The sequence below is a fragment of the Ascaphus truei genome, chromosome 17, assembly GCF_040206685.1.
Source record: "Ascaphus truei isolate aAscTru1 chromosome 17, aAscTru1.hap1, whole genome shotgun sequence".
NCBI lineage: Eukaryota > Metazoa > Chordata > Amphibia > Anura > Ascaphidae > Ascaphus > Ascaphus truei.
In genome coordinates this window covers 1547421-1574879 of record NC_134499.1, presented here as the reverse complement: position 1 = coordinate 1574879, position 27459 = coordinate 1547421, and the positions used below count along the sequence as shown (strand labels likewise).

The following is a 27459-nucleotide window of genomic DNA, read 5'->3' as shown; positions in this document are numbered from 1 at the left end:
TGGTAACCGCCTCAAGCCGCGCACCTCGCCGAACGTCTGTCGTCATGCGCGCCCCCGCGGCGGAGAATAGCCGGAAGTGACGCGCAGGGGTTTGAGAGCTGACGGGGCCCGGGGAGCAGGTGAGAGGACCGCGGCCGGGTGCGGGGGGGGGAGGCCTGGGGAGGAGAGAGAGAGGTCCCGGGGGGCAGAGAGGGGCTCGGGAGAGAGAGAGGGAAAAAGACGGACATGTACCGGTCTGCTGACGGGGAAGAGATGTGTTAATGAGAGCGGAGGCGGGGCTATCCAATAACGGGGTGGGGTTATGTAATGAGGGGCGGGGCTAGTTAGGTGACATATGACAGGGCATATCATTATTCTGATATGTATTATTAGTCTCATTACTATGTGTGTTTTGATATAATTCTATCTTTATGCTGTAGCTATTATTGTTTATATTTAGTGTTGTTATTCATAATATATATTATGTATATGTATTTATGATTGATATAATTATCGCTACTATTATACATGTGTTATAAATAACACTGAGTGTGAAACAGAGGAACCTGGTTCAATTCCCGGTGTCAGCTCCTTGGGACCTTGGGCAAGTCACTTTATCTCCCTCTGTCTCAGGCACCAAACACGTAAGCTCTGCTGGGCAGGGACTGTCTGTAACAATCCTATGTGATGCTTACCACGTGCTATACTGTAACTATGACGCGATTTAAGTCCCATTGGGAGAAAAGTCCTATATGAAATAACATTATTATTATTGTTTATTTTGTATTATTAATATAGATTTGTAGTGTCCCTTCACATCATCAGATTCCCCAGTTAACAGGGCCCCTTCACCCTCATTCCCAAGGAGAGGCAGGAGGAAGACTTTAACCCCATCCTCATGCTCTCTGTATTCCCTTAAGTCTATGTCATGGGAGTCCAGGTTATTTACACTTTTTTACCAGGATCATTCATTGAGCAAAACAAGGAAATGAAATAAATTGTAATGTATTTGGCATAAATTTGCTTACACACAATGGAACACAAAATACAGACAAAAAGACACACTGATTTTGGGACTGGGGTCGAAAACTAGAGTTTCCTAGGTGCAGGGAACTCGGTAGATGAATTTTACCCTTACCGGGACTTAGCCCGGAATCTCCGGAAACCAAAATCAGCATAAAATTCCACACGCCACCGCTCCCTTCTCTTCTGAGAACTTGGGCCCTCCTGACTGCGAGTTAGTCCAAATCTCCTGGTACTCAAATCAGCATAAAATCCCAACCGTGACCGCTACATACGTTTCTGAGAACTTGGTCCCAAAAAACTGGACTTAGACTCTGGAGGGCAAGCTTTTCAGGCTCAAAATCAAAGCCGGTTGCTCTGCTATTCACACAGAAGCGACTTTGAAAAGCCCGCACATGCTCTTACTACAAGGAACTCCAAATCTGATTGGCTCACAGGTTCTTATAGTATTTTCGGTTTCATTCACAAAACTGAGCAGCCAATCAACGCGTGGGAACTTTCCTAAGCAACCAATCGTAGCCAAGCCGGGTCAGCGGGAAATTCGAAAGAGCCAAGAGACATGCACAAGCCTGCCACCTCTCTCCCTGGCTATCTCAATGCCACCTGCTGGGCAGGCTCCACCAGGTCTAGCAGAACAAGTGAAGATAGGGTGTATGGTCAGCGCAAAATGAAATAAAATATATAATAGAACAATGATTAGTATAACAACATTAGAACCTAATGTCTACACAGTTGTGAAGTGGAGTATATAAGTGGGGAATCAGTATGAACACTACAATAAAATACTACTGTTATCTTTAGGCGGCTGGTCTCTCTTCTCTGTGGTGTTTGTATAATTCTATATGCTGTTACTATTATTGTTTAGATTTAGTGTTGTTATTCATAATATATTATGTATATGTATTTATGATTGATATAATTATTATTATCGCTACTATTATACATGTGTTATAAATAACAAGCCTATCGAATTGTTTTGATGTTCCAAGGCAAAATGTTTCGACACACTGTCATCAACTTTCTTCTAATATTGCCCATGTGCTCCAGTATGCGGTCTCGCAACGGCCTGCTTGTGCGGCCCACATACTGGAGTCTGGTGGTGGGAGCACACTGAGCATGCGTGAGACAGGAGGGTGAACGTTGTTACACTCCGTCACTCAGATTTGATAAGATCAGTGACAACACCTGCGAAGGGTTCACGCCGGGGATAAATAGAGAGGTGCTAGCACGTGATGACAAGAACCTGACGAAGTACGAAAGTACGAAACGCGTTGTTCCTGTCAGACGTGCACCATTCTGATCCAGATCAGCCACCGTAGCCCAGAAAGGTCATCTATCATCCGCGTCCGTCAGTGGGACCGAAAGTGGGAGTCAGCCGTGAATAGCGGACCAGAACGGGAGACATTCGAGCTGCAACTACTGTTTTTACTATGTAAGTTGTCTATATTTATGTTTATTGTTATATTAAAATGTTATTACTCACATACGGCTTGTGACTGTCATCCCACACACGGGTTACGGGAGAGGTACAAGCCCACAAATAGGAACAGATGGTGTGGCCATACAAACACCACAGAGAAGAGAAACCAGCTGCCTAAAGATAACATTGTGTGACTGACTCACACATGGCCGTGTGAGTAGTATTTTATTATATTGTTCATACTGATTCCCCACTTATATACTCCAATTCACAACTGTGTAGACATTAGGTTCTAATGTTGTTATACTAATCATTGTTCTATTGTATATTTTATTTCATCTTGCGCTGACCATACACCCTATCTTCACTGCTCAATAAGGATCAAGGGAAGATCCTTTCCTGGTCAAGATGCAAATCAACAGAGGGGCCAGTATATTTATTTCTATTTCTGGTTTTATCTCATTGTCTGTTATTATCACTGTAGACTTTGTGTACAGGTATATTCTCTAGTTAGCGCCATAGTTTAAGCACCACCAGTTTAAGTTCTTTCAAATCTAAAGCTGTCACACATTTTAATCTGGTCTGTAACAGTTTCATACGCCCATAATATAAATTATCTTTAACTGTGCATGCAATGTCTTGTATATAATGTATACCCTGCTCATTATGTAACTGTATTTGTAAACATGTATTATTTGTCTTAACTCTGTGCCCAGGACATACTTGAAAACGAGAGGTAACTCTCAATGTATTTCTTCCTGGTAAAATATTTTATAAATAAATAGTTACCACCAATACCATTCTGGCAGAACAGGTGGCATCCCGGAGGACTGCCATAGATCTCTGGACCCAGTACGCCGCCTTTCCCCGCTAGCCAAATGCTATTCACACCTCTGGGCATCCTCTGGCTGCTTTGAACTCCGATGTCCAGCAGATATACCGGCACTTATGGGTTTGCATGGGCTGCCTGTTTGGCATCGGTTCCGAATGTAGAAAGCATATTACATTAAAGTATCTTTTAATACACTTCTGAGTCTCTGAGTGCAGGGAACAGAAATAAAACGACAACATTTTTTCTTTTCTTTCTGCCTTATTCCCCATACACTTTCCCTTGTACTCTGAGTCCCCCCACCCCCAACCTTAAATACTGTTGGGGCACCCACGAACCCTATATTGGTTGTGGGTCACCTTGGCACTAGCTGAGGCACCCTCCTTAACCTAGGGATTCCCTCAGCTACAGGAATACATGTTTATCCCTGTGCCTCATTCTCCTTTCTGGCCTGTGCTGAAGCAGGGTACCAAAGTGGTGAGCAGCGACCAAATCTCCGCCGGTGTTTAGCCACAAGGTGACCTTGTCGCTGGGACCTGCCGCTTTGCCGCTAAGGCAAGTCCCTAACCTTAGGTATTACCCTAAAAACCCCTGATCTTAACCCCTAATACTATCCCCTACCCTAAAAGCCATAACCCCTTACCTGAAAACTCCTAAAGTTAAACCCCTACATTAAAACGTACCTTATAGTAGAAGTGGCTGGCGCCGGTGGGTCCCTCTGCAGCGAAGTACCAGAGAGAATTTGGTCATGGAGGGACGGCCACAACCTAATGTCCCATTTCGGGCACATCGTTTTACCCCATGATCTGTATCTACTGATTGCTGTGTGTTTCCTCTTGTCTCCCAGCAGAGATACAGCAGCGAGGGGCAGCGCTGCGTGGGCAGACATGTTTTCAGACCTGGATTACGACCTTGAGGAGGACAAACTGTGAGTGCTGAGGGATTCTTTATACCTCTATTGGCATAGACCCTGCCTATTCATCTCCTCGGGGGTGAAGGACTCGTTTTCTAGCCGGACCAAAAAAAAACCCCAACCTTTTAAACAATATAACAATCTAACTGGTGAATCTAACAGCGCTAAAAGCAAAGATTTCGCTTCTTTTGTTCTCTGGAAATTAATTACAAATTGCATTTCTTAAGTGACCTCCTGAATAGGAGAGGGTCAGTAAAGTTTATTTTTTCCCACGTTAGCCCACCCTGTTCTTTTTAAAGAGCCAATAAAGATAAGGGGATGGGGGAGACGGGGCTCTGCCTGTGCAATCCCTTGTAGAATACACAGTGACTTACAGAGTGGCTGTAAGGCTGCACTGTATAGCGTGGCTGTAAGGCTGCACTGTATAGCGTGGCTGTAAGGCTGCTCTGTATAGCGTGGCTGTAAGGCTGCTCTGTATAGCGTGGCTGTAAGGCTGCTCTGTATAGCGTGGCTGTAAGGCTGCTCTGTATAGCGTGGCTGTAAGGCTGCACTGTATAGCGTGGCTGTAAGGCTGCTCTGTATAGCGTGGCTGTAAGCCTGCACTGTATAGCGTGGCTGTAAGCCTGCACTGTGTAGCGTGGCTGTAAGCCTGCACTGTGTAGCGTGGCTGTAAGCCTGCACTGTGTAGCGTGGCTGTAAGCCTGCACTGTGTAGCTGGCTGTAAGCCTGCACTGTGTAGCGTGGCTGTAAGCCTGCACTGTGTAGCGTGGCTGTAAGCCTGCACTGTGTAGCGTGGCTGTAAGCCTGCACTGTATAGCGTGGCTGTAAGCCTGCACTGTCTAGCGTGGCTGTAAGCTTGCACTGTCTAGCGTGGCTGTAAGCCTGCACTGTCTAGCGTGGCTGTAAGCCTGCACTGTGTAGCGTGGCTGTAAGCCTGCACTGTGTAGCGTGGCTGTAAGCCTGCACTGTGTAGCGTGGCTGTAAGCCTGCACTGTGTAGCTGGCTGTAAGCCTGCACTGTGTAGCGTGGCTGTAAGCCTGCACTGTGTAGCGTGGCTGTAAGCCTGCACTGTGTAGCGTGGCTGTAAGCCTGCACTGTAGCTGGCTGTAAGCCTGCACTGTGTAGCGTGGCTGTAAGCCTGCACTGTCTAGCGTGGCTGTAAGCTTGCACTGTCTAGCGTGGCTGTAAGCCTGCACTGTGTAGCGTGGCTGTAAGCCTGCACTGTGTAGCGTGGCTGTAAGCCTGCACTGTGTAGCGTGGCTGTAAGCCTGCACTGTGTAGCGTGGCTGTAAGCCTGCACTGTGTAGCTGGCTGTAAGCCTGCACTGTGTAGCGTGGCTGTAAGCCTGCACTGTGTAGCTGGCTGTAAGCCTGCACTGTGTAGCTGGCTGTAAGCCTGCACTGTGTAGCGTGGCTGTAAGCCTGCACTGTGTAGCGTGGCTGTAAGCCTGCACTGTATAGCGTGGCTGTAAGCCTGCACTGTGTAGCTGGCTGTAAGCCTGCACTGTGTAGCGTGGCTGTAAGCCTGCACTGTGTAGCGTGGCTGTAAGCCTGCACTGTGTAGCTGGCTGTAAGCCTGCACTGTGTAGCGTGGCTGTAAGGCTGCTCTGTATAGCGTGGCTGTAAGCCTGCACTGTATAGCGTGGCTGTAAGCCTGCACTGTGTAGCTGGCTGTAAGCCTGCACTGTGTAGCGTGGCTGTAAGCCTGCACTGTATAGCGTGGCTGTAAGCCTGCACTGTGTAGCTGGCTGTAAGCCTGCACTGTGTAGCGTGGCTGTAAGCCTGCACTGTATAGCGTGGCTGTAAGCCTGCACTGTGTAGCGTGGCTGTAAGCCTGCACTGTGTAGCTGGCTGTAAGCCTGCACTGTGTAGCGTGGCTGTAAGCCTGCACTGTGTAGCTGGCTGTAAGCCTGCACTGTATAGCGTGGCTGTAAGCCTGCACTGTATAGCGTGGCTGTAAGCCTGCACTGTATAGCGTGGCTGTAAGCCTGCACTGTGTAGCTGGCTGTAAGCCTGCACTGTATAGCGTGGCTGTAAGCCTGCACTGTATAGCGTGGCTGTAAGCCTGCACTGTGTAGCTGGCTGTAAGCCTGCACTGTGTAGCGTGGCTGTAAGCCTGCACTGTATAGCGTGGCTGTAAGCCTGCACTGTGTAGCTGGCTGTAAGCCTGCACTGTGTAGCGTGGCTGTAAGCCTGCACTGTGTAGCGTGGCTGTAAGCCTGCACTGTGTAGCTGGCTGTAAGCCTGCACTGTGTAGCGTGGCTGTAAGCGAGGAGAGCGGAGGCAGAACACAGAAACAAGAGGTGGAGGTAACTTTATCTCCAGTAAGTAATAAACAAAGTATTTTCAGATAACAGTACCACATACTGCGGATATCAGTCTGGCCTCAGTAACAAGCGATGGGTGCCTCAGGTCAGGGGTCGCCGGGCCTGCCCTTCCCCACCCCTCAGCGAGCTGTAGTGACACAGAGCAGTATGTTTACCTGGGCAGGCAGGGCTGAGCAGTATGTTTACCTGGGCAGGCGGGGCTGTGTCCTGATGTCTTGGCAGCACAGCTGAGGAGAAATGGCTGGACTTTGGTTGTGAGCCATTACTCCTGCACTGGTTGGGACACTGCCCTGTCAGTGACCCTGAGACATATTGTGATGTAAGCACAGCGGCATAGACAGGAATCCCCTCACTAGGAGATGGAGTTTGATCCGAGGAGGTCACCGCTCTTGACCTTGCCATGGAACTTGCCTGGATTGCGATTTCACTTTTCACTGATCAAGAGTTTGACTTTGAGGTCCGGGATCGGTGAGTCTCTCCTATGTTCCATGTCTCATCACACGTGGCTCCTCCCTACAGTCCATACACCCCTACCTTCTGTCCACGTGGTTAATGTGTCCAGATGTGTGTGGAGACATGGAGCCCCTCTCTACTGTTCACACGTGGTCCCTCCCTTCTTTCCATTCTGTCCTAGCCACATGTGGCACCTTCTGTTTACATGAGAGGACATACGTGGCCTCCCTTCTGTCCACACGCAAGGTCACACGTGGCCCCTCTGTTCTGTCCACATGTGGTCCTTTCCTCTCTGAGATCCTCATCCATAGCCCCCCTCCCATCCAGTAGGGACCCCCACACAAGGCCTCTGTTCTTTCCCTCCCCAGTACACTCCCCACATATCCTTTACGTCTTTGTGTCCTTTAGTGGGATCCCCACAGTCCCTGGGGCAGTGACCCTGAAGAAGGACTCTCAGAATGTGATTGGGATCAGCATTGGTGGAGGAGCTCAGCACTGCCCCTGCCTCTATATAGTACAGGTTGGTAACTGTCTCCATCTCATCTACCTCTCTCTCGCGCTCTCTCTCTGGTGGGATCTTTCTTGCACGCTCTCTCTCGCTCTCTTTTCTTCCTCTCTCGTTCTCTCGCGCTCCTTTCTTTCTCTTGTGCTCTTTTCCTCCTCTCTCTTGCGCTCTTTTCCTCCTCTCTCTTGCGCTCTTTTCCTCCTCTCTTTCTCTCGCACTCTCTTTTTCCTCCTCTCTCGCGCTCTCTTTTTCCTCCTCCTCTCTCTCGTTCTCTCGCGCTCTCTTTTTCCTCCTCCTCTCTCTCGTTCTCTCGCGCTCTCTTTTTCCTCCTCCTCTCTCTCGTTCTCTCGCGCTCTCTTTTTCCTCCTCCTCTCGCTCGTTCTCTCGCGCTCTCTTTTTCCTCCTCCTCTCTCTCGTTCTCTCGCGCTCTCTTTTTCCTCCTCCTCTCTCTCGTTCTCTCGCGCTCTCTTTTTCCTCCTCCTCTCGTTCTCTCGCGCTCTCTTTTTCCTCCTCCTCTCTCTCGTTTTCTCGCGCTCTCTTTTTACTCCTCCTCCTCCTCTCTCGTTCTCTCGCGCTCTCTTTTTCCTCCTCCTCCTCCTCTCTCGTTCTCTCGCGCTCTCTTTTTCCTCCTCCTCCTCCTCTCTCGTTCTCTCGCGCTCTCTTTTTCCTCCTCCTCCTCCTCTCTCGTTCTCTCGCGCTCTCTTTTTCCTCCTCTCTCCTTTCCCCATGTTAACCATCGATCCTCCCCTCAGGTGTTTGATAACACTCCGGCCGCACTGGACGGAACCATCGCCGCAGGAGACGAGATCACGGGCGTCAGCGGAAAATCCGTCAAAGGCAAAACCAAAGTGGAAGTGGCGAGGATGATCCAGAATGTGAAGGTGAGACCCTCCTCCCCCCCCCCCATTCTGAGCGCTCAGCACCCCACCCAGCGTCTCTCTGGGGGTCTCTCCTCCCCCCCCCCCATCCTTTGAGCACAGCACTCCACCCAGCGTCTCTCTGGGGGTCTCTCCTCCCCCCCATCCTGTGAGCTTAGCACCCCACCCAGCGTCTCTCTGGGGGTCTCTCCTCCCCCCCATCCTGTGAGCTCAGCACCCCACCCAGCGTCCTCCCCCCCCCATCCTGTGAGCTCAGCACCCCACCCAGCGTCTCTCTGGGGGTCTCCCCTCCCCCCCATCCTGTGAGCTCAGCACCCCACCCAGCGTCTCTCTGGGGTTATCTCCCCCCCGTCCTATCCTGTGAGCTCAGCACCCCACGTCTTTCTGGGGTCTCTTTACCCCCTGCCCCATCACCCCGTGAGCTCAGCACCCCACCCAGGGTCTCTCTGGGGGTCTCTCCTCCTCCCCCCCATCCTGTGAACTCAGCACAACCCCCCCCCCCCCGTGTCTCTCTGGGGGTCTCTGGGAACTTGAACTATTTTGGGATCTTCTTTAACGCTGCAATCCTGCATTCCTTATTTTTTTAAATATATGTATGTTTGAAGCAGGGGGTAAGCAGTTCGGCTGGGCTAGTTGGGGCTATAGACGTGGCGGCTTAAATGACACAGGGGCCAGTAGGAGGCCGTGACATCATCCCTTGCGGCTTCCTATTGATTGGCCCACGTGACCGGAACATTTAAACATGTGGAGCTGCTACCGGCGCCCCCTCTGTTTCTTCCTCCCATCCTACACCTCTTCCTAACTCTCCTCCTGCCTTCCTTGACTCTTTTTCCACTGTCTCAGAGGAGGATGTGTCGCTGTTGATCGCCTCTTCTCCCTCTACCACTTGCCCTCTTGACCCCATTCCCTCCCATCTCATAAAACCTCTTGCTCTTACTATAATCCCTACGCTCACACACATTTTTAACTCATCCCTCTGCTCTGGAACCTTTCCATCCTCCTTCAAACATGCAACAGTCATACCATTACTCAAAAACAGCAAGCTTGACCCTACTTGTCTTTCTAACTATCGACCTGTCTCCCTCCTGCCTTTTGCCTCTAAACTCCTTGAACGTCTTGTATTCTCTCGCTTGCTCCATTTTCTCAAGACCTATTCTCTCCTATTCTCTCTACAATCTGGCTTCCGCACTGCTCACTCCACGGAAACAGCCCTCACTAAAATAACTGACGACCTCCATGCTGCCAAAGACAAAGGTCATTACACTCTGCTCATATTACTTGGCCTCTCTGCAGCATTTGACACCGTGGACCATCCTCTTCTCCTTCACATTCTCCATACTCTTGGTATTCGGAACAAAGCTCTATCCTGGATCTCATCCTACCTCTCCCATCGTACTTTCAGTGTCTCTTCTGCTAACACCTCCTCCTCCTCTATTGATCTCTCTGTGGGGGTACCCCAGGGCTCTGTCCTGGGACCTCTTCTCTTTTCTCTATACACACTCTCTCTAGGTGACCTAATAACATCTTTTGGGCTTAAATATCACCTCTATGCTGACGACACACAAATATACTTTTCAACACCCGACCTTACACCTGCTGTACAAACCAAAGTTTCTGAATGTCTCTCTGCTATATCATCCTGGATGGCCCTCCGCCGCCTTAAACTCAACATGGCTAAAACAGAGCTCCTCATACTTCCTCCCAAACCTGGCCCTACTCCCTCCTTCCACATTACTGTTGGAACTACGATCATTCACCCAGTAGCCCAAGCACGCTGCCTAGGGGTCACACTCGACTCCTCTCTCACATTCGCCCCTCACATTCAAAACATTTCTAAAATTTGTCGCTTTTTCCTCCGCAATATAACAAAGATACGCCCTTTCCTCTGTTGCTCGACTGCTAAAACTCTGACTCAGACCCTCATTGTCTCCCGTCTTGATTACTGTAACCTCCTGCTGTCCGGCCTTCCTGCCTCTCACCTGTCTCCCCTACAATCTATCCTAAACGCTGCTGCCAGAATCACTCTACTCTTTCCTAGATCTGTCTCAGCATCTCCCCTCCTGAAATCCCTCTCCTGGCTTCCAATCAAATCCCGCATCTCACACTCCATTCTTCTCCTCACTTTTAAAGCTTTACACTCTTCTGCCCCTCCTTACATCTCGGCCCTAATTTCTCGTTATGCACCATCCAGACTCTTGCGTTCTTCTCAAGGATGTCTTCTTTCTACCCCCTTTGTATCTAAAGCCCTCTCCCGCCTTAAACCTTTTTCACTGACTGCCCCTCACCTCTGGAATGCCCTTCCCCTCAGTACCCGACTAGCACCCTCTCTATCCACCTTTAAGACCCACCTTAAGACACACTTGCTTAAAGAAGCATATGAATAGCACTGTGGATATTGTGAACACCTGATACATAAAGCTTGGCCCCCTGCAGACGCACTTACCAGAACTCCCTCCTACTGTCTCTGTACGTTCTCCCTACCTACCAATTAGACTGTAAGCTCCTCGGGGCAGGGACTCCTCTTCCTTAATGTTATGTTTGTCTAAAGCACTTATTCCCATGATCTATTATTTATATTATCTGTTATTTATTTGATTAGCACGCGTATTACTACTGTGAAGCGCTATGTACATTAATGGCGCTATATAAATAAAGACATACAATACAATGCAATGCAATGAGTATTTAGTGGAGCAGGGAGAGACCCCATGTCTCTCTTATAGGGTGTGTGCCTTAATGGGCAGACCCCATGTCTCTCTCTTATAGGGTGTCTGCCTTAATGCGCAGACCCCATGTCTCTCTTATAGGGTGTGTGCCTTAATGCGCAGACCCCATGTCTCTCTCTTATAGGGTGTGTGCCTTAATGCGCAGACCCCATGTCTCTCTCTTATAGGGTGTGTGCCTTAATGCGCAGACCCCATGTCTCTCTCTTATAGGGTGTCTGCCTTAATGCGCAGACCCCATGTCTCTCTTATAGGGTGTGTGCCTTAATGCGCAGACCCCATGTCTCTCTCTTATAGGGTGTCTGCCTTAATGCGCAGACCCCATGTCTCTCTCTTATAGGGTGTCTGCCTTAATGCGCAGACCCCATGTCTCTCTCTTATAGGGTGTGTGCCTTAATGCGCAGACCCCATGTCTCTCTCTTATAGGGTGTGTGCCTTAATGCGCAGACCCCATGTCTCTCTCTTATAGGGTGTGTGCCTTAATGCGCAGACCCCATGTCTCTCTCTTATAGGGTGTCTGCCTTAATGCGCAGACCCCATGTCTCTCTCTTATAGGGTGTGTGCCTTAATGCGCAGACCCCATGTCTCTCTTATAGGGTGTGTGCCTTAATGCGCAGACCCCATGTCTCTTATAGAGTGTGTGCCTTAATGCGCAGACCCCATGTCTCTCTTATAGGGTGTGTGCCTTAATGCGCAGACCCCATGTCTCTCTCTTATAGGGTGTGTGCCTTAATGCGCAGACCCCATGTCTCTCTCTTATAGGGTGTGTGCCTTAATGCGCAGACCCCATGTCTCTCTCTTATAGGGTGTGTGCCTTAATGCGCAGACCCCATGTCTCTCTTATAGGGTGTGTGCCTTAATGCGCAGACCCCATGTCTCTCTCTTATAGGGTGTCTGCCTTAATGCGCAGACCCCATGTCTCTCTCTTATAGGGTGTGTGCCTTAATGCGCAGACCCCATGTCTCTCTCTTATAGGGTGTGTGCCTTAATGCGCAGACCCCATGTCTCTCTCTTATAGGGTGTGTGCCTTAATGCGCAGACCCCATGTCTCTCTTATAGGGTGTGTGCCTTAATGCGCAGACCCCATGTCTCTCTTATGGGGTGTGTGCCTTAATGCGCAGACCCCATGTCTCTCTCTTATAGGGTGTGTGCGCCTTAATGCGCAGACCCCATGTCTCTCTCTTATAGGGTGTCTGCCTTAATGCGCAGACCCCATGTCTCTCTCTTATAGGGTGTGTGCCTTAATGCGCAGACCCCATGTCTCTCTTATAGGGTGTGTGCCTTAATGCGCAGACCCCATGTCTCTCTTATAGGGTGTCTGCCTTAATGCGCAGACCTCATGTCTCTCTCTTATAGGGTGTCTGCCTTAATGCGCAGACCCCATGTCTCTCTTATAGGGTGTGTGCCTTAATGCGCAGACCCCATGTCTCTCTTATAGGGTGTCTGCCTTAATGCGCAGACCCCATGTCTCTCTCTTATAGGGTGTGTGCCTTAATGCGCAGACCCCATGTCTCTCTCTTATAGGGTGTGTGCCTTAATGCGCAGACCCCATGTCTCTCTCTTATAGGGTGTCTGCCTTAATGCGCAGACCCCATGTCTCTCTTATAGGGTGTGTGCCTTAATGCGCAGACCCCATGTCTCTCTTATAGGGTGTCTGCCTTAATGCGCAGACCCCATGTCTCTCTCTTATAGGGTGTCTGCCTTAATGCGCAGACCCAATATCTCTATTATAGGGTGTGTGCCTTAATGCGCAGACCCCATGTCTCTCTTATAGGGTGTGTGCCTTAATGCGCAGACCCCATGTCTCTCTCTTATAGGGTGTGTGCCTTAATGCGCAGACCCCATGTCTCTCTCTTATAGGGTGTGTGCCTTAATGCGCAGACCCCATGTCTCTCTCTTATAGGGTGTGTGCCTTAATGCGCAGACCCCATGTCTCTCTTATAGGGTGTGTGCCTTAATGCGCAGACCCCATGTCTCTCTCTTATAGGGTGTGTGCCTTAATGCGCAGACCCCATGTCTCTCTCTTATAGGGTGTGTGCCTTAATGCGCAGACCCCATGTCTCTCTCTTATAGGGTGTGTGCCTTAATGCGCAGACCCCATGTCTCTCTCTTATAGGGTGTGTGCCTTAATGCGCAGACCCCATGTCTCTCTCTTATAGGGTGTGTGCCTTAATGCGCAGACCCCATGTCTCTCTTATAGGGTGTGTGCCTTAATGCGCAGACCCCATGTCTCTCTCTTATAGGGTGTGTGCCTTAATGCGCAGACCCCATGTCTCTCTCTTATAGGGTGTGTGCCTTAATGCGCAGACCCCATGTCTCTCTCTTATAGGGTGTCTGCCTTAATGCGCAGACCCCATGTCTCTCTTATAGGGTGTGTGCCTTAATGCGCAGACCCCATGTCTCTCTCTTATAGGGTGTGTGCCTTAACGCGCAGACCCCATGTTTCTCTCTTATAGGGTGTCTGCCTTTATGCGCAGACCCCATGTCTCTCTCTTATAGGGTGTGTGCCTTAATGCGCAGACCCCATGTCTCTCTCTTATAGGGTGTGTGCCTTAATGCGCAGACCCCATGTCTCTCTCTTATAGGGTGTGTGCCTTAATGCGCAGACCCCATGTCTCTCTCTTATAGGGTGTGTGCCTTAATGCGCAGACCCCATGTCTCTCTCTTATAGGGTGTCTGCCTTAATGCGCAGACCCCATGTCTCTCTCTTATAGGGTGTGTGCCTTAATGCGCAGACCCCATGTCTCTCTTATAGGGTGTGTGCCTTAATGCGCAGACCCCATGTCTCTCTCTTATAGGGTGTGTGCCTTAATGCGCAGACTCCATGTCTCTCTCTTATAGGGTGTGTGCCTTAATGCGCAGAGCCCATGTCTCTCTCTTATAGGGTGTCTGCCTTAATGCGCAGACCCCATGTCTCTCTCTTATAGGGTGTCTGCCTTAATGCGCAGACCCCATGTCTCTCTTATAGGGTGTGTGCCTTAATGCGCAGACCTCATGTCTCTCTTATAGGGTGTGTGCCTTAATGCGCAGACCCCATGTTTCTCTCTTATAGGGTGTGTGCCTTAATGCGCAGACCCCATGTCTCTCTCTTATAGGGTGTGTGCCTTAATGCGCAGACCCCATGTCTCTCTCTTATAGGGTGTGTGCCTTAATGAGCAGACCCCATGTCTCTCTCTTATAGGGTGTGTGCCTTAATGCGCAGACCCCATGTCTCTCTCTTATAGGGTGTCAGCCTTAATGCGCAGACCCCATGTCTCTCTCTTATAGGGTGTGTGCCTTAATGCGCAGACCCCATGTCTCTCTCTTATAGGGTGTGTGCCTTAATGCGCAGACCCCATGTCTCTCTTATAGGGTGTCTGCCTTAATGCGGAGACCCCATGTCTCTCTTATAGGGTGTGTGCCTTAATGCGCAGACCCCATGTCTCTCTCTTATAGGGTGTCTGCCTTAATGCGCAGACCCCATGTCTCTCTTATAGGGTGTGTGCCTTAATGCGCAGACCCCATGTCTCTCTTATAGGGTGTGTGCCTTAATGCGCAGACCCCATGTCTCTCTCTTATAGGGTGTGTGCCTTAATGCGCAGACCCCATGTCTCTCTCTTATAGGGTGTCTGCCTTAATGCGCAGACCCCATGTCTCTCTCTTATAGGGTGTGTGCCTTAATGCGCAGACCCCATGTCTCTCTTATAGGGTGTGTGCCTTAATGCGCAGACCCCATGTCTCTCTTATAGGGTGTGTGCCTTAATGGGCAGACCCCATGTCTCTCTCTTATAGGGTGTCTGCCTTAATGCGCAGACCCCATGTCTCTCTTATAGGGTGTGTGCCTTAATGCGCAGACCCCATGTCTCTCTCTTATAGGGTGTGTGCCTTAATGCGCAGACCCCATGTCTCTCTCTTATAGGGTGTCAGCCTTAATGCGCAGACCCCATGTCTCTCTTATAGGGTGTGTGCCTTAATGCGCAGACCCCATGTCTCTCTTATAGGGTGTGTGCCTTAATGCGCAGACCCCATGTCTCTCTCTTATAGGGTGTGTGCCTTAATGCGCAGACCCCATGTCTCTCTCTTATAGGGTGTCTGCCTTAATGCGCAGACCCCATGTCTCTCTTATAGGGTGTGTGCCTTAATGCGCAGACCCCATGTCTCTCTTATAGGGTGTGTGCCTTAATGGGCAGACCCCATGTCTCTCTCTTATAGGGTGTCTGCCTTAATGCGCAGACCCCATGTCTCTCTTATAGGGTGTGTGCCTTAATGCGCAGACCCCATGTCTCTCTCTTATAGGGTGTGTGCCTTAATGCGCAGACCCCATGTCTCTCTCTTATAGGGTGTGTGCCTTAATGCGCAGACCCCATGTCTCTCTCTTATAGGGTGTGTGCCTTAATGCGCAGACCCCATGTCTCTCTCTTATAGGGTGTGTGCCTTAATGCGCAGACCCCATGTCTCTCTCTTATAGGGTGTGTGCCTTAATGCGCAGACCCCATGTCTCTCTCTTATAGGGTGTCTGCCTTAATGCGCTGACCCCATGTCTCTCTTATAGGGTGTGTGCCTTAATGCGCAGACCCCATGTCTCTCTTATAGGGTGTGTGCCTTAATGGGCAGACCCCATGTCTCTCTCTTATAGGGTGTCTGCCTTAATGCGCAGACCCCATGTCTCTCTTATAGGGTGTGTGCCTTAATGCGCAGACCCCATGTCTCTCTCTTATAGGGTGTGTGCCTTAATGCGCAGACCCCATGTCTCTCTCTTATAGGGTGTGTGCCTTAATGCGCAGACCCCATGTCTCTCTCTTATAGGGTGTGTGCCTTAATGCGCAGACCCCATGTCTCTCTCTTATAGGGTGTGTGCCTTAATGCGCAGACCCCATGTCTCTCTCTTATAGGGTGTCTGCCTTAATGCGCAGACCCCATGTCTCTCTCTTATAGGGTGTCAGCCTTAATGCGCAGACCCCATGTCTCTCCATGTCTGCCTTAATGCGTATACCCTTATTTCTGTGACCTATATGCTCAATCCCAGAGGGTTTTGTGCTCCCCCTGTGCACATTTACACATACAAATGTAGGAACTTTACCTCAGATAAGAGCCCTGTCTGTCCCCTCAGCTGCTGCCTCCGGCCCCAGTGTATGTAAGTCACCAGCTGGGAAATTGTTCAATGCAGCCACTACTCCTTAGGCTGGTTCTACGAAAAGGCTGGTTCACACGAAAAGCATGCGGCACATGCGCGCGCACAGCCGCACACAGTATAGAACGGCCCTTAGGCTGGGGATTTGGGAGGCGCACTCATCCTGTTTCCGTGACCGATATGTGATCTTATCGGCCTTTAGCTACATTTTCCCACGTTGTTCAAACGCTGAAATTGTCAGTTTTTAGTCTTTCTTTAGATTTAAACCAAATTTAACAAAGGAGAATTTGATCGAAAATTGGGGAGGGGGAAGGGGTGACTCTTTACACCCCAAGATCTCCCAGTGCGTGTGGCACGTTAAGATGACAGTGACGTTTCTTCCCGTTAGGCCGAGGTGATGATTTCCTTCAACAAACTTCAAGCCGACCCCAAGCAGGGGAAGTCCCTGGACATCGGTAAGGAGCTTGGGTTTGTGCATATCAGTCTGGGTTCCCACTCTTTCTTCTCCCTATATGGCACCGTCCTTGATCCTGATAACTCCTCCATCCCTTTCCCGGGTCTCTGTATTGCCACATGGCACAGTAACATGGGGACGGTGTCAGTCTTGGTGTGCTCAGCGATAACCCCACCTTCAGAGGGAGATATCTCAGTCATCATGAGATATGGGGAGTCTATCTTGCTCTCTTCTCCCCCCTCCTTGCTCTCTTCTCCCCCCTCCTCGCTCTCTTTCTCCCCCCCCCCCTTCCTCCTCGCTCTCTTCTCCCCACCTCCTCCTCCTCGCTCTCTTCTCCCCACCTCCTCCTCCTCGCTCTCTTCTCCCCACCTCCTCCTCCTCGCTCTCTTCTCCCCACCTCCTCCTCCTCGCTCTCTTCTCCCCACCTCCTCCTCCTCGCTCTCTTCTCCCCACCTCCTCCTCCTCGCTCTCTTCTCCCCACCCTCCTCCTCGCTCTCTTCTCCCCACCCTCCTCTTTGCTCTCTTGTCCCCTCTTTTTTCTCTTCCTCCCCCCCTTTTTTCTCTTCCCCCCCCCTCCTCCTCGCTCTCTTCTCCCCACCCTCCTCTTCACTCTTCTCCCCAATTTTTTCTCTTCCTTCCCCCCTTTTTTCTCTCCCCCCCCCTTACTCGCTCACTCCCCCCCCCCTCCTTCCTCGCTCTCTTCCCCCCCTCCGAACTCCCGCTCTCTTCTCCCTCACCACCGCTGATCTCTTCTCTCCCTCCTCCTCGCTCTCTTCTCCCCACCCTCTTCCTCCTCTCCCCCCTTCCTTCTCTCCCTCTCCCCCCCTTCCTCCTCTCCCTCTCCCCCCCTTCCTCCTCGCTCTCTCCCCCCCCTTCCTCCTCCGCTCTCCCACCCACCACCGCTGCTCTCTTCTCCCCCCCATTCCTCCCTCTCCCTCACCTTCTCCCCACCCTTCCTCCTCGCTCTCTTCTCCCCACCCTTCCTTCCTGCTCCCCACCCTTCCTCCCTGCTCTCTTCTCCCCACCCTTTCTCCTCGCTCTCTTCTCCCCGCTCTCTTTCCCACCCTTTCTCCCCGCTCTCTCTTCCCCACCCTTCCTCCCCATTCTCTCCTCCCCACCCTTCCTCCCCGCTCTCTCCTCCCCGCTCTCTCCTCCCCACCCTTCCTCCTCGCTCTCTCCATGTTGTTGTGTATTTCTGTCTCTTCCCTCACTTTGTGTTTTTGTACTTCTGTGCAGTGCTGAAGAAGGTGAAGCATCGGCTGGTGGAGAACATGAGCTCCGGCACAGCGGATGCGTTGGGTTTAAGCCGCGCCATCCTGTGTAACGGTAACTAGCAGATCATCGCTCCGCTCTATCCTGCAGCAGATCACAACCACCCTGTCACCACTGCGGGGGAGACGTGGGATCAGCGGGTTATATGTTTGGGGTCTGCTGCTTACAGAGTATCGCTGGGATGTGAGGCGTGAGGATTTATATCTGGGATTTACAGGTTACCTTCCCTTTCCCAGATGGCCTGGTGAAAAGACTGGAAGAGCTGGAAAAAACAGCGGAGTTATATCGAGGTAAAGTCCCTGCCCACCCTGTCCCTGCCCACCCTGTATTACACTGCACTGGCCTCTCTGTCCCTGCCCACCCTGTATTACACTGCATGGGCCTCTCTGTCCCTGCCCACCCTGTATTACACTGCACCGGCTTCTCTGACCAACCTGTATTACACTGCACCGGCCTCTCTGCCCACCCTGTATTACACTGCACCGGCCTCTCTGCCCACCCTGTATTACACTGCACCGGCCTCTCTGCCCACCCTGTATTACACTGCACCGGCCTCTCTGCCCACCCTGTATTACACTGCACCGGCCTCTCTGCCCACCCTGTATTACACTGCACCGGCTTCTCTGACCCTGATCACCCTGTATTACACTGCACCGGCTTCTCTGACCCTGATCACCCTGTATTACACTGCACCGGCTTCTCTGACCCTGATCACCCTGTATTACACTGCACCGGCTTCTCTGACCCTGATCACCCTGTATTACACTGCACCGGCTTCTCTGACCCTGATCACCCTGTATTACACTGCACCGGCCTCTCTGTCCCTGCCCATCCTTTCTCATCGCGCTCTCTGACCATTTCTTTCGCTGTCTCCCTCCTCGTTGTGTGTCTCTCGCTCTCGCTTCTTTCCCCTCGCTGTCTCTCGCTCTCTCTCCCTTCTTTCCCTTCGCTGGACCTCGCGCTCTCTCTCACCCTTCTTTCACCTCACTGGCTCTCTCCCTCCCTTCTTTCCCCTTGCTGTCTCTCTCTGTCTCTCTCTCTCCTCGCTGTCTCTCTCTCTCTCTCCTCGCTGTCTCTCTCTCCTCGCTGTCTCTGTCTCTCTCCTCGCTGTCTCTGTCTCTCTCCTCGCTGTCTCTCTCTCTCTCTCTCTTCGCTGTCTCTCTCTCTCCTCGCTGTCTCTCCCTCCACCCTCACTGAAGTCTCTTCCCCCCCCCAGGTATGATGGAACACACCAAACGTCTCTTGAGAGCTTTCTTTGAGCTATCTCAGACACACAGAGGTAATGTTTAATGTTCAGTGTTGGGGTGTGACCTCGGGGTATGATGGGACCTTGGCATTGAGGGTTTACCTTTAAGAACGTGGCATAGAAAAATAAGGCATTCAACAACCAAGGACTTCATCCGTACAATACAAGTTTTACTTCGTTGATTCCTGAGAATTAGGATTCCTTTTCTATTTTTACCGCGTCCCCTGTTTTTCTAACCTTCGCTGATCATGATAATGATTGTGGCCTCACAATAAATGTACAAAGAAAAGACCATTCAAAATGTACCTGTACATTCAGTGATTCACAAAGAGTCTTATCACAAGCATAAAATATTTCACCCGTAAAAACTACATTGGGAGTTGCATCTTGTTTGTAAGTGTACCCTGGCTACAGAATATCGTGTTACCATCCCATGTTTACCAAGCAGTGCTATTCTATAACGCACCTCATAGAGACTGGAACACACTACCTGAGAGGAGGCGCTTTGTAGAATAGCACCACTTAGGTAATAAGGGCCTAAAACTTAAAAAGAAATGTAAAAGTCCTTTGCATGTCTTAGACAGGTCTGCAACCCCGCCTTTCACCATTATCACCCAGCACACAGAACTTCCACTGCAGCAAGGGATTCTGGGAAATTACATGCAAATGAGCACACAGTGCCACCTTTTGCTTCAAAACCATTAACATGGTTCCCTATAGGCCACCATAACTTAAGTGTGTGTGTGTGTGTGTGTGTGTGTGTGTGTGTGTGTGTGTGTGTGTGTGTGTGTATGCCCCTGAGGAAGGTCCCATTCTGTAGGACCGAAACGTTGGGTTTCTGGATGTATTTTTGCTATCACTAATACACTTTGATTTTCAACCTTGAGTGCTGTCTCTTGTTTACCAATATATATGTGTGTGTGTGTGTGTATATATTATATCGTATATCACCATGTATGCATCTTTACAAGCGGTGAGTGTCTCACATTGGGGTCTTGTCGTTGCACCAGCGTTTGGAGACGTGTTCTCGGTGATTGGGGTCAGGGAGCCACAGCCGGCGGCCAGCGAGGCCTTCGTCAAGTTCGCAGACGCACATCGCAGCATTGAGAAATTCGGCATCCGCCTTCTCAAGACCATTAAACCGGTGAGAACAGATACCGGGGATACAACAGAGCTGTGTGTTAATGCTGATATAGAGATAGTAGTGTCAAAGGTGTGTGTGTCAGTGCTGATATAGCAAAGGTAGCATTAACAGAGCTTTGTGTGAGTGTGTGTTGATTATAGCTGTGTGTGTGTGTTTCACGGTAGCTTATGACAAGATATAATGAACACCAAATATCTGGGTTGAACTGAACGAGGCTTAGATATAATAAAATATCATTTATTCCTTAAATAAGGTGAACACAGCAATATAGTACAATTAACAGACAAGAAGGTAACACTTACTTAGGGTTGGGGGATGGAGAAGTATCAGCTAGCAATTCTCCAGCAATCCGGTGACATTCAAGATGGTATCAGAAGCACAACTAAAAACTGTAGGGTTGACACAGTATATATACCTGTGTAACCCTATTCTTAACATTGAATACAGACTATTGGTGAACAATTATCTGTATCCAATCCCTAACGTGGAGACACAGATTAACCCATGCCCCCCAGCTAATTAGCCCATGTGTACTGGGACTCTATGTGTAGCCCCATAATTAAATCAGGGGCAACGACCAGTCTACCAAATGAAGTATCTGCATTGTTTATAGGTGTAGACATAACACTTACAAACCACTCCAGTTTGATGATTCTCCACCCTCAGGTAACAATTAGAGTGGCAGAGTCTGTTGATTAGTACTTGGTCGGTTGATTAGTACTTAGTGTAAACAATCAGGCAGTTAACTTTTGATCACAGTGCTTAGGCTCAATCAGCCGGCTGCCCTTCATGACCTATTAGCATAGCAGATGGAGTCTGCATTGTCAGAGCAGATCCAAAATACCATACATACAGTATACACTTTAATATCTACACATATTAATAAGTTCCATTCTGGTGGGCTCAGTGGGTCGAAATTTGCCAGTTTTTAATGCCTACAGTGACTCCACACATTGGCCAAATATCAACTCTCTGCGACCTCCAGAACTGGAGATACAGAAATGCACTTTAAACCATTAAAATACAGGATTATAATGAAACATGGGAACAGGGGAACATACATTTTCCTGACATGACAAGGTGTAAGCCACATTCCTGGACCGCAGTTCAGTTAACCCCTTGCCTCCCTGGTGAGGTCAGGGGGTGCAACCCCTTTAATACTGGGCCAACCCCCCTCTCCCTCTACAGTGTGTGTGTGTTGATTTATAGCAGAGACAGGTGTGTGTGTCATTGCTGATATACTAGAGGTTTTTGCATAGCCGTGACCGCTCTGTGTGTTTATAATTCTTCTTTTTGTCCAACAGATGCTGAATGATTTGAACACGTACCTGAATAAAGCCATTCCGGACACCAAGCTGACCATCCGGAAATACCTCGACGTCAAGTTTGAGTATTTGGTAAGAGGAGGTAACCTTTTACACTGCACCGGGCTCTGGCGAGAGCTCCATTTTAATCTTTCGAGCACTTAATGTTTCTAACGCTTCTATCTCCTAAACGGTGCATTGGATATAACAAAAACACTGCTAAAAAGGGCAGCCAGGAGATCTCTTAAAGGCAACCTGATTATCACTATCTAGGACAGGGGTGGCCCACTCCAGTCCTCAAGGGCCACCAACAGGTCAGATTTCCAAGAAATCCCTGCTTCAACGCAGGTGGCTCAGTCTTACTACACCATCTGTGCCGAAGCAGGGTGATCCTGAAAACCTGACCTGTTAGTGGCCCTTGAGAACTGGAGTTGGCCACCCCTGGTCTAGGGATATCCGCATACAGTGCATTGTGTTCGTCTGGAAGATGTTTGCAAACCCAACAAGTGACGCCACTATAACAAGACCTCGGCATTGCAGCCGTGCTAACGTTTGCCACTTGCTGTGTTTCAGTCCTACTGCCTGAAAGTGAAGGAGATGGATGATGAGGAATACAGCAGCATAGTGAGTATGGGACGGTCATTTCTGCCCCCTGGGTATTTGGGAACGGACGAGGCTTGAGCACCGTTGGTGTTCTTCAGCATGACCTTCATGGCCATTCATTGACAGGGACCAACATGAGCTAAAGAGACATTAATCACCAGGTGAAACCTCTCACTGCCATCTCATCATAGTAAATGAGGTTGAAAAAAGACATCTGCCCATCAAGTTCAACCTATGCTAAATTTAGACGGCAGATACTTTATCCTATATCTATACTTACAGTATATTGATCCAGAGGAAGGCAAACACAAACCCCAGTGACACATTATCCAATGATATCTCATAAGGGGGAAAATGAATTCCTTCCTGACTCCAAGAATTGGGAATCGGATTAATCCCTGGATCAACATCCTTCCCATGTTTACTTATTTGGTATATCCCTGTATACTTTTCCCTTCTAAAAAGATGGGCAACCATTTTTTGAACCTATCGTATCTGCCATCTCCATGGGTAATGAATCCCACATTGTAACTGCCCTTATTGTAAAGAACCCTTTCCTTTGTTACATAGTAGATGAGGTTGAAAAAAGACGTACGTCCATCAAGTTCAACCTATGCTAAATTTAGACAACAGATACTTTATCCTATATCTATACTTACTTATTGATCCAGAGGAAGGCAAACAAAAAACCCCAGTGTCATATCATCCAATAATATCTCAGGGGAAAAATAAATTCCTACCTGACTCCAATAATTGGCAATCGGATTAATCCCTGGATCAACATCCTTCCCATGTATACGTATTTGGTATATCCCTGTATACATTTCCCATCTAAAAAGATGTCCAACCTTTTTTTGAACAAATCTATTGTATCTGCCATCACAGTCTCCATGGGTAATGAATCCCACATTGTAACTGCCCTTACTGTAAAGAACCCTTTCCTTTGTTGCTGGTGAACTCTCCTTTCCTCCAACATCATCATTAGGGTCCTTTGTGGGATGGACTCTTATAGGGTTTGCAGAACTAATGTCAGGCTGCCCAGTGAACACGGCTGTCTTTACTGTGCACTGGTTAGTAAAGGGTTTTGTGCGGCTTTTTCACCCGCCACACGTGATTTTTACGTTGCACACAGTGGAGCCGGCAGCCGTGCTCTGAAAGGAGTGGGTTGCTGGCTCTATACTCCCTTAGGCCCAGGCCCAGTTGTGGCCGGTCACTGTGTAAGTGGCACCTGTTTTGCAGGCCCTGGGAGAGCCTCTGTATCGGGTCAGCACCGGAAACTACGAGTACCGGCTGATCCTGCGGTGCCGGCAGGAAGCACGCTCGCGCTTTGCCAAGATGAGAAAAGACGTCCTGGAAAAGATTGAGCTGCTGGACCAGAAACATGGTGAGTGACGTGCGGTGAGTGTGCGCTCCCCTCACCCACACTGCAAACACCCAGCAGACACTGAACCCTGTTCAGACCTATCTGTGGCATTGTAACCTACAGGATGTGGTGTGATGACACTGTGTGCTGGAATCAGACAAGAATGTAATTAGGTGATGCAGAATATGATGTCATGGGGCAGTACCACAGGATGTGATGGAATCACATGCTAGTATCAGATAGGATGTGATGGAATTGCATGATAATTAATGCATTGGCTGTGACGTTATCACATGCTAGTATCCGGATGTGACATCACCACATGCTAGTATCAGACATATGATGTCATCACAGGCTAGTATCACATAGGCGGTGATGTCATCACATGCTAGTTGCCGACAGTATGTGACTTAACATGCTAGTATCACACAGGATGTCATGCGTGGCGTTCACCTTCACCGTTTCCTCCCCTCCCAGTGCAAGACATCGTGTTCCAGCTCCAGCGCTACGTCTCCACCATGTCCAGTTACTATGACGATTGCTACGCGGTCCTGAAGGAGGCTGACGTCTTCCCGATCGAGGTGGACCTGACCCGCACCACCCTCACCTATGGCCAGGGTGACATGTTCACGGACGGGGCGGAGGAGGACGACGACGACGATGATGAGCTGGAGAGGGAAGAGGCGGAAAACGGGGAGAAACTGATCGATGATGCGTAGCGTGCAGGGGGGCGGGAGACATAAAGAGAGAACTTATTTATCTTCCTTACTCACTGTCGCTGATCACTCCCCTCTCTGGGCGGGACCTCTAATGCACAGGAAGTGATGTCATTACATTCCCAGGAAGTGATGTCTTTGGGGCTCATCTTGGGCACCTGTGATGGCAGATACCAGGGATGTGATGTGTGTGGTTGCTGTAATGCAGGGGTGGCCAACTCCAGTCCTCAAGGGCCATCAACTGGTCAGCATAGCCCTGCTTCAGCACAGGTGACTCAGTCATGATTGAGCTACCTGTGCTGAAGCAGGGATATCCTGGACATCTGACCTGTTGGTGGCCCTTGAGGACTGGAATTGGTCACCTCGGCTGTAATGAATGGAAAAGGGTTTGGGTTATGTGGTGATGGGGGAATTTATTGTACAATAATTGGGCTACATGAAGTGGTAGAGGGCTGTCACTGTTCGGAGCATGTCAGACAGGAAGTGTTGTCACTGGAGTCATTAACACAGGAACAAGCACCTGCTACCCTAAATGTCCCACGGACCATCCCTCTTCCCGTATTGTTAGGGGGGAAAAAACCCTACGTGTTATTTATTAGGAATTTGGCATGTGTGTGTGTGTGTCAGTCAACGCTGCTGTCATTCCAACTCCATCCCCCTCACAACTGAATGAATGAACCCCTCTTCTGCTGAGCAAGGCAGAAACGCCTGCGCTATAACGCAGCACAGCGAGATATTGCTTTTATCATTTCACGGTTATCCATCTAGTACAGGATGGTCAACTCCAGTTTTCAAGGGCCACCAACAGGTCGGGTTTTACGGATGTCCCTGCTTCAGCACATGGGGCTCAATCAGAATGATTGCACCACCTGTGCTGAAGCAGGGCTATCCCTAATATGTGGCCTGTTAGCCCTTGAGGGCTGAAGTTTGCCACCCTTGGTTGGTCTAGTTGCTTGTGGGCAAGACGGTGAAGGAGTAATCATTCTTTATTAGGGATGAAAACGCAAATTGGTTTTGCCGTTGCCCTATAACGGCATTCCCCAAATCCAACACCTTTCATTATATTATTGATAATATATTTAAATTGATATGTTACTTTTCTGAAGCAGGCCACCACCCCTCATCATTCACCACGATCTGCCTCTCCAGCTCAGGGACCACCATGACAATAAAGATGGAGAAGTTGCTGGGGAGGCGGAGGTTATTCTGTGGGTGTGGCCATTTAGAGTGTCACAACCCACTTTCTTTGAACTGAACATTGTATTTATTTAGCTCTATTGTCAGATGTTGGGTTCAAAAGAATTCGATTTTAAAAGTTCTTCAGCGGATGCAGCGTAATCAGTGTAATGCGTCTCCCACCGACCTGGGTACTGTAAATACCACAAAGAACGGCACCGCTACTGAGATCACGAGACACCAGGCTGGGTACAGAACGCTTCTCTTTCTCTCAGTACCACTGCTTTAATAATAATCAGAACGAGTGGGCTATGGGGGTATATTGACCGTGAACGGTGTGTTAGGAGCCAGTCATTTTGTGTGTCTTTTGGTGATTTTACTAAAGTCTGCACACACCAAAAAAAAGCCACCTGATTTAAATATTCCCAGGTGCTTTGAGTGGGGTTTCTGGGGTAAATCGGGTGCTGTTTGTGTGTGTGTGTGTTATTTTGTTTTTATTCTAAGAAAATGTTGGGTTTCTGTGTTTTGTGCACAAATTTGTTAATTCATTAAAAAAAAAACATGGCAATCTGGCTTCTGGTTGAGTGCAAAAACCCCAACATTTTGTTAGTGTTAAAAATATGATATATATGTTATGGGGCAAAAAATCGCGCTCCAAATCCCTGAGGAAAAAAGGTGTTTAATAAAGTATAGGGTATTATATTAATTGTTAATACACACAGCCCCTGTAAAACTCAATCCCACCACATACAGTATGTCATAAAGGAGCGCTGCTGAGATTATAACCTCATATAACATGAAGATATTATCTTGCATTAAACGGGCAATGGATGGAAGGGAAGTAAACATAATTATGCCCCTTTACAAAGCATTATCAAGACCACACCTTGAATATGGAGTACAATTTGGCACCATGCCTTAGAAAAGACATGGAACTAGAGAGAGTGCAGAGAAGAGACACCAAATTAATAAAAGGGATGGACAATCTATTTTATGAGGAGAGGCTAGCTAAATTTAGATTTATTTGCATTAGAAACGAGGTGACTAAGAGGGGATATGATAACTATACAAATATATTCGAGGACAGTACAAGGAGTTTGCAAAAGAACTATTCATCCCACGAGCAGTACTAAGGACTCAGGGCCATCCCTTAAGGTTGGAGGAAAGGAGATTTCACCAGCAACAAAGGAAAGGCTTCTTTACAGTAAGGGCAGATACAGTGTGGAATTCACTACCCATGGGGACTGTGATGGCAGATACAATAGATTTGTTCCCAAAAAAAAAAGGCTGGATATCTTTTTAGAAAGGAAATGTATACAGGGATATACCAAATAAGTAAACATGGGAAGGATGTTGATCCAGGGATTAATCCGATTGCCAATTCTTGGAGTCTGGAAGGAATTTATTTTCCCCCTTATGAGATATCATTGGATGATATGACACTGGGGTTTTGTGTTTGCCTTCATCTGGATCAATAAGTAAGTATAGATATAGGATAAAGTATCGGTTGTCTAAATTTAGCATGTGTTGAACTTGATGAACGTCCGTCTTTTTTCAACCTCATCTACTATGTAACTATAACACAAGACAGAGAGCCCCAGTGCTGCATCCAATAGGACAGATTATATAGTTGCATATGTACAGTATGTTTGTTTTTTATGTTATTTAGTTACATTCTTTGGCTAAAGCATTTTAAAATGGCAAACCCCGCCAAGTGGTTTGCAGAACTATTCACCCCCTACCAATAATGCCACATTTTGTTAAATTATAAATAATGTATGCACAGTTTTTCAAACTAATTAATTTTATTCTAAACCAGCGGGGCGCAAGATTATTTAGGGGGGGGGAGTGCAGGCTGCGTGAGGGGCAACATGGGGGTGAGCAGAGCTGTGCACAGGCGGCCAAGAAGCTCCGTGCTGCTGCTTATCTGTGGCTTGCTGCGGGGCCTTCCCTGCACACAGACATTCCCTCCTTCTGTTCTTGTCTGTTACCCGCCCCAGTTTTCAGCAGCACACGGTGGGA

General features: G+C 48.9%; 1 protein-coding gene across 3 annotated transcripts; it reads left to right on the top strand.

Moving 5' to 3' along the window:
• On the top strand, positions 1-27225 carry PICK1 (protein interacting with PRKCA 1). Of its 3 annotated transcripts, none has more exons than XM_075573698.1 (13): positions 1-119; positions 4102-4179; positions 7352-7463; positions 8201-8329; positions 16548-16614; positions 17850-17939; positions 18122-18175; positions 19102-19164; positions 20142-20275; positions 21580-21672; positions 22153-22203; positions 23422-23566; positions 24023-27225. In XM_075573698.1, the coding sequence occupies exons 2-13, from the start codon at positions 4139-4141 to the stop codon at positions 24262-24264; spliced, it is 1221 nt and encodes a 406-aa protein (XP_075429813.1). In that variant the 5' UTR covers positions 1-119; positions 4102-4138; the 3' UTR covers positions 24265-27225. The 3 variants fall into 3 exon arrangements, with proteins under 3 accessions (XP_075429813.1, XP_075429814.1, XP_075429812.1); XM_075573699.1 differs by having other exon boundaries at positions 16-119; positions 4099-4179; XM_075573697.1 differs by lacking the exons at positions 1-119; positions 4102-4179 and adding an exon at positions 6408-6958.
• Positions 27226-27459: the final 234 nt, after the last annotated feature.

Coding starts and splice junctions, on each gene's coding strand:
- PICK1 (XM_075573697.1), top strand. CDS start 6,891: ATGGAACTTGCCTGGATTGCGATTTCACTTTTCACTGATCAAGAGTTT. Junction 17,940..18,121: donor CCGCGCCATCCTGTGTAACG/GTAACTAGCAGA, acceptor TCCCTTTCCCAG/ATGGCCTGGTGAAAAGACTG. Junction 22,204..23,421: donor ATGAGGAATACAGCAGCATA/GTGAGTATGGGA, acceptor CCTGTTTTGCAG/GCCCTGGGAGAGCCTCTGTA.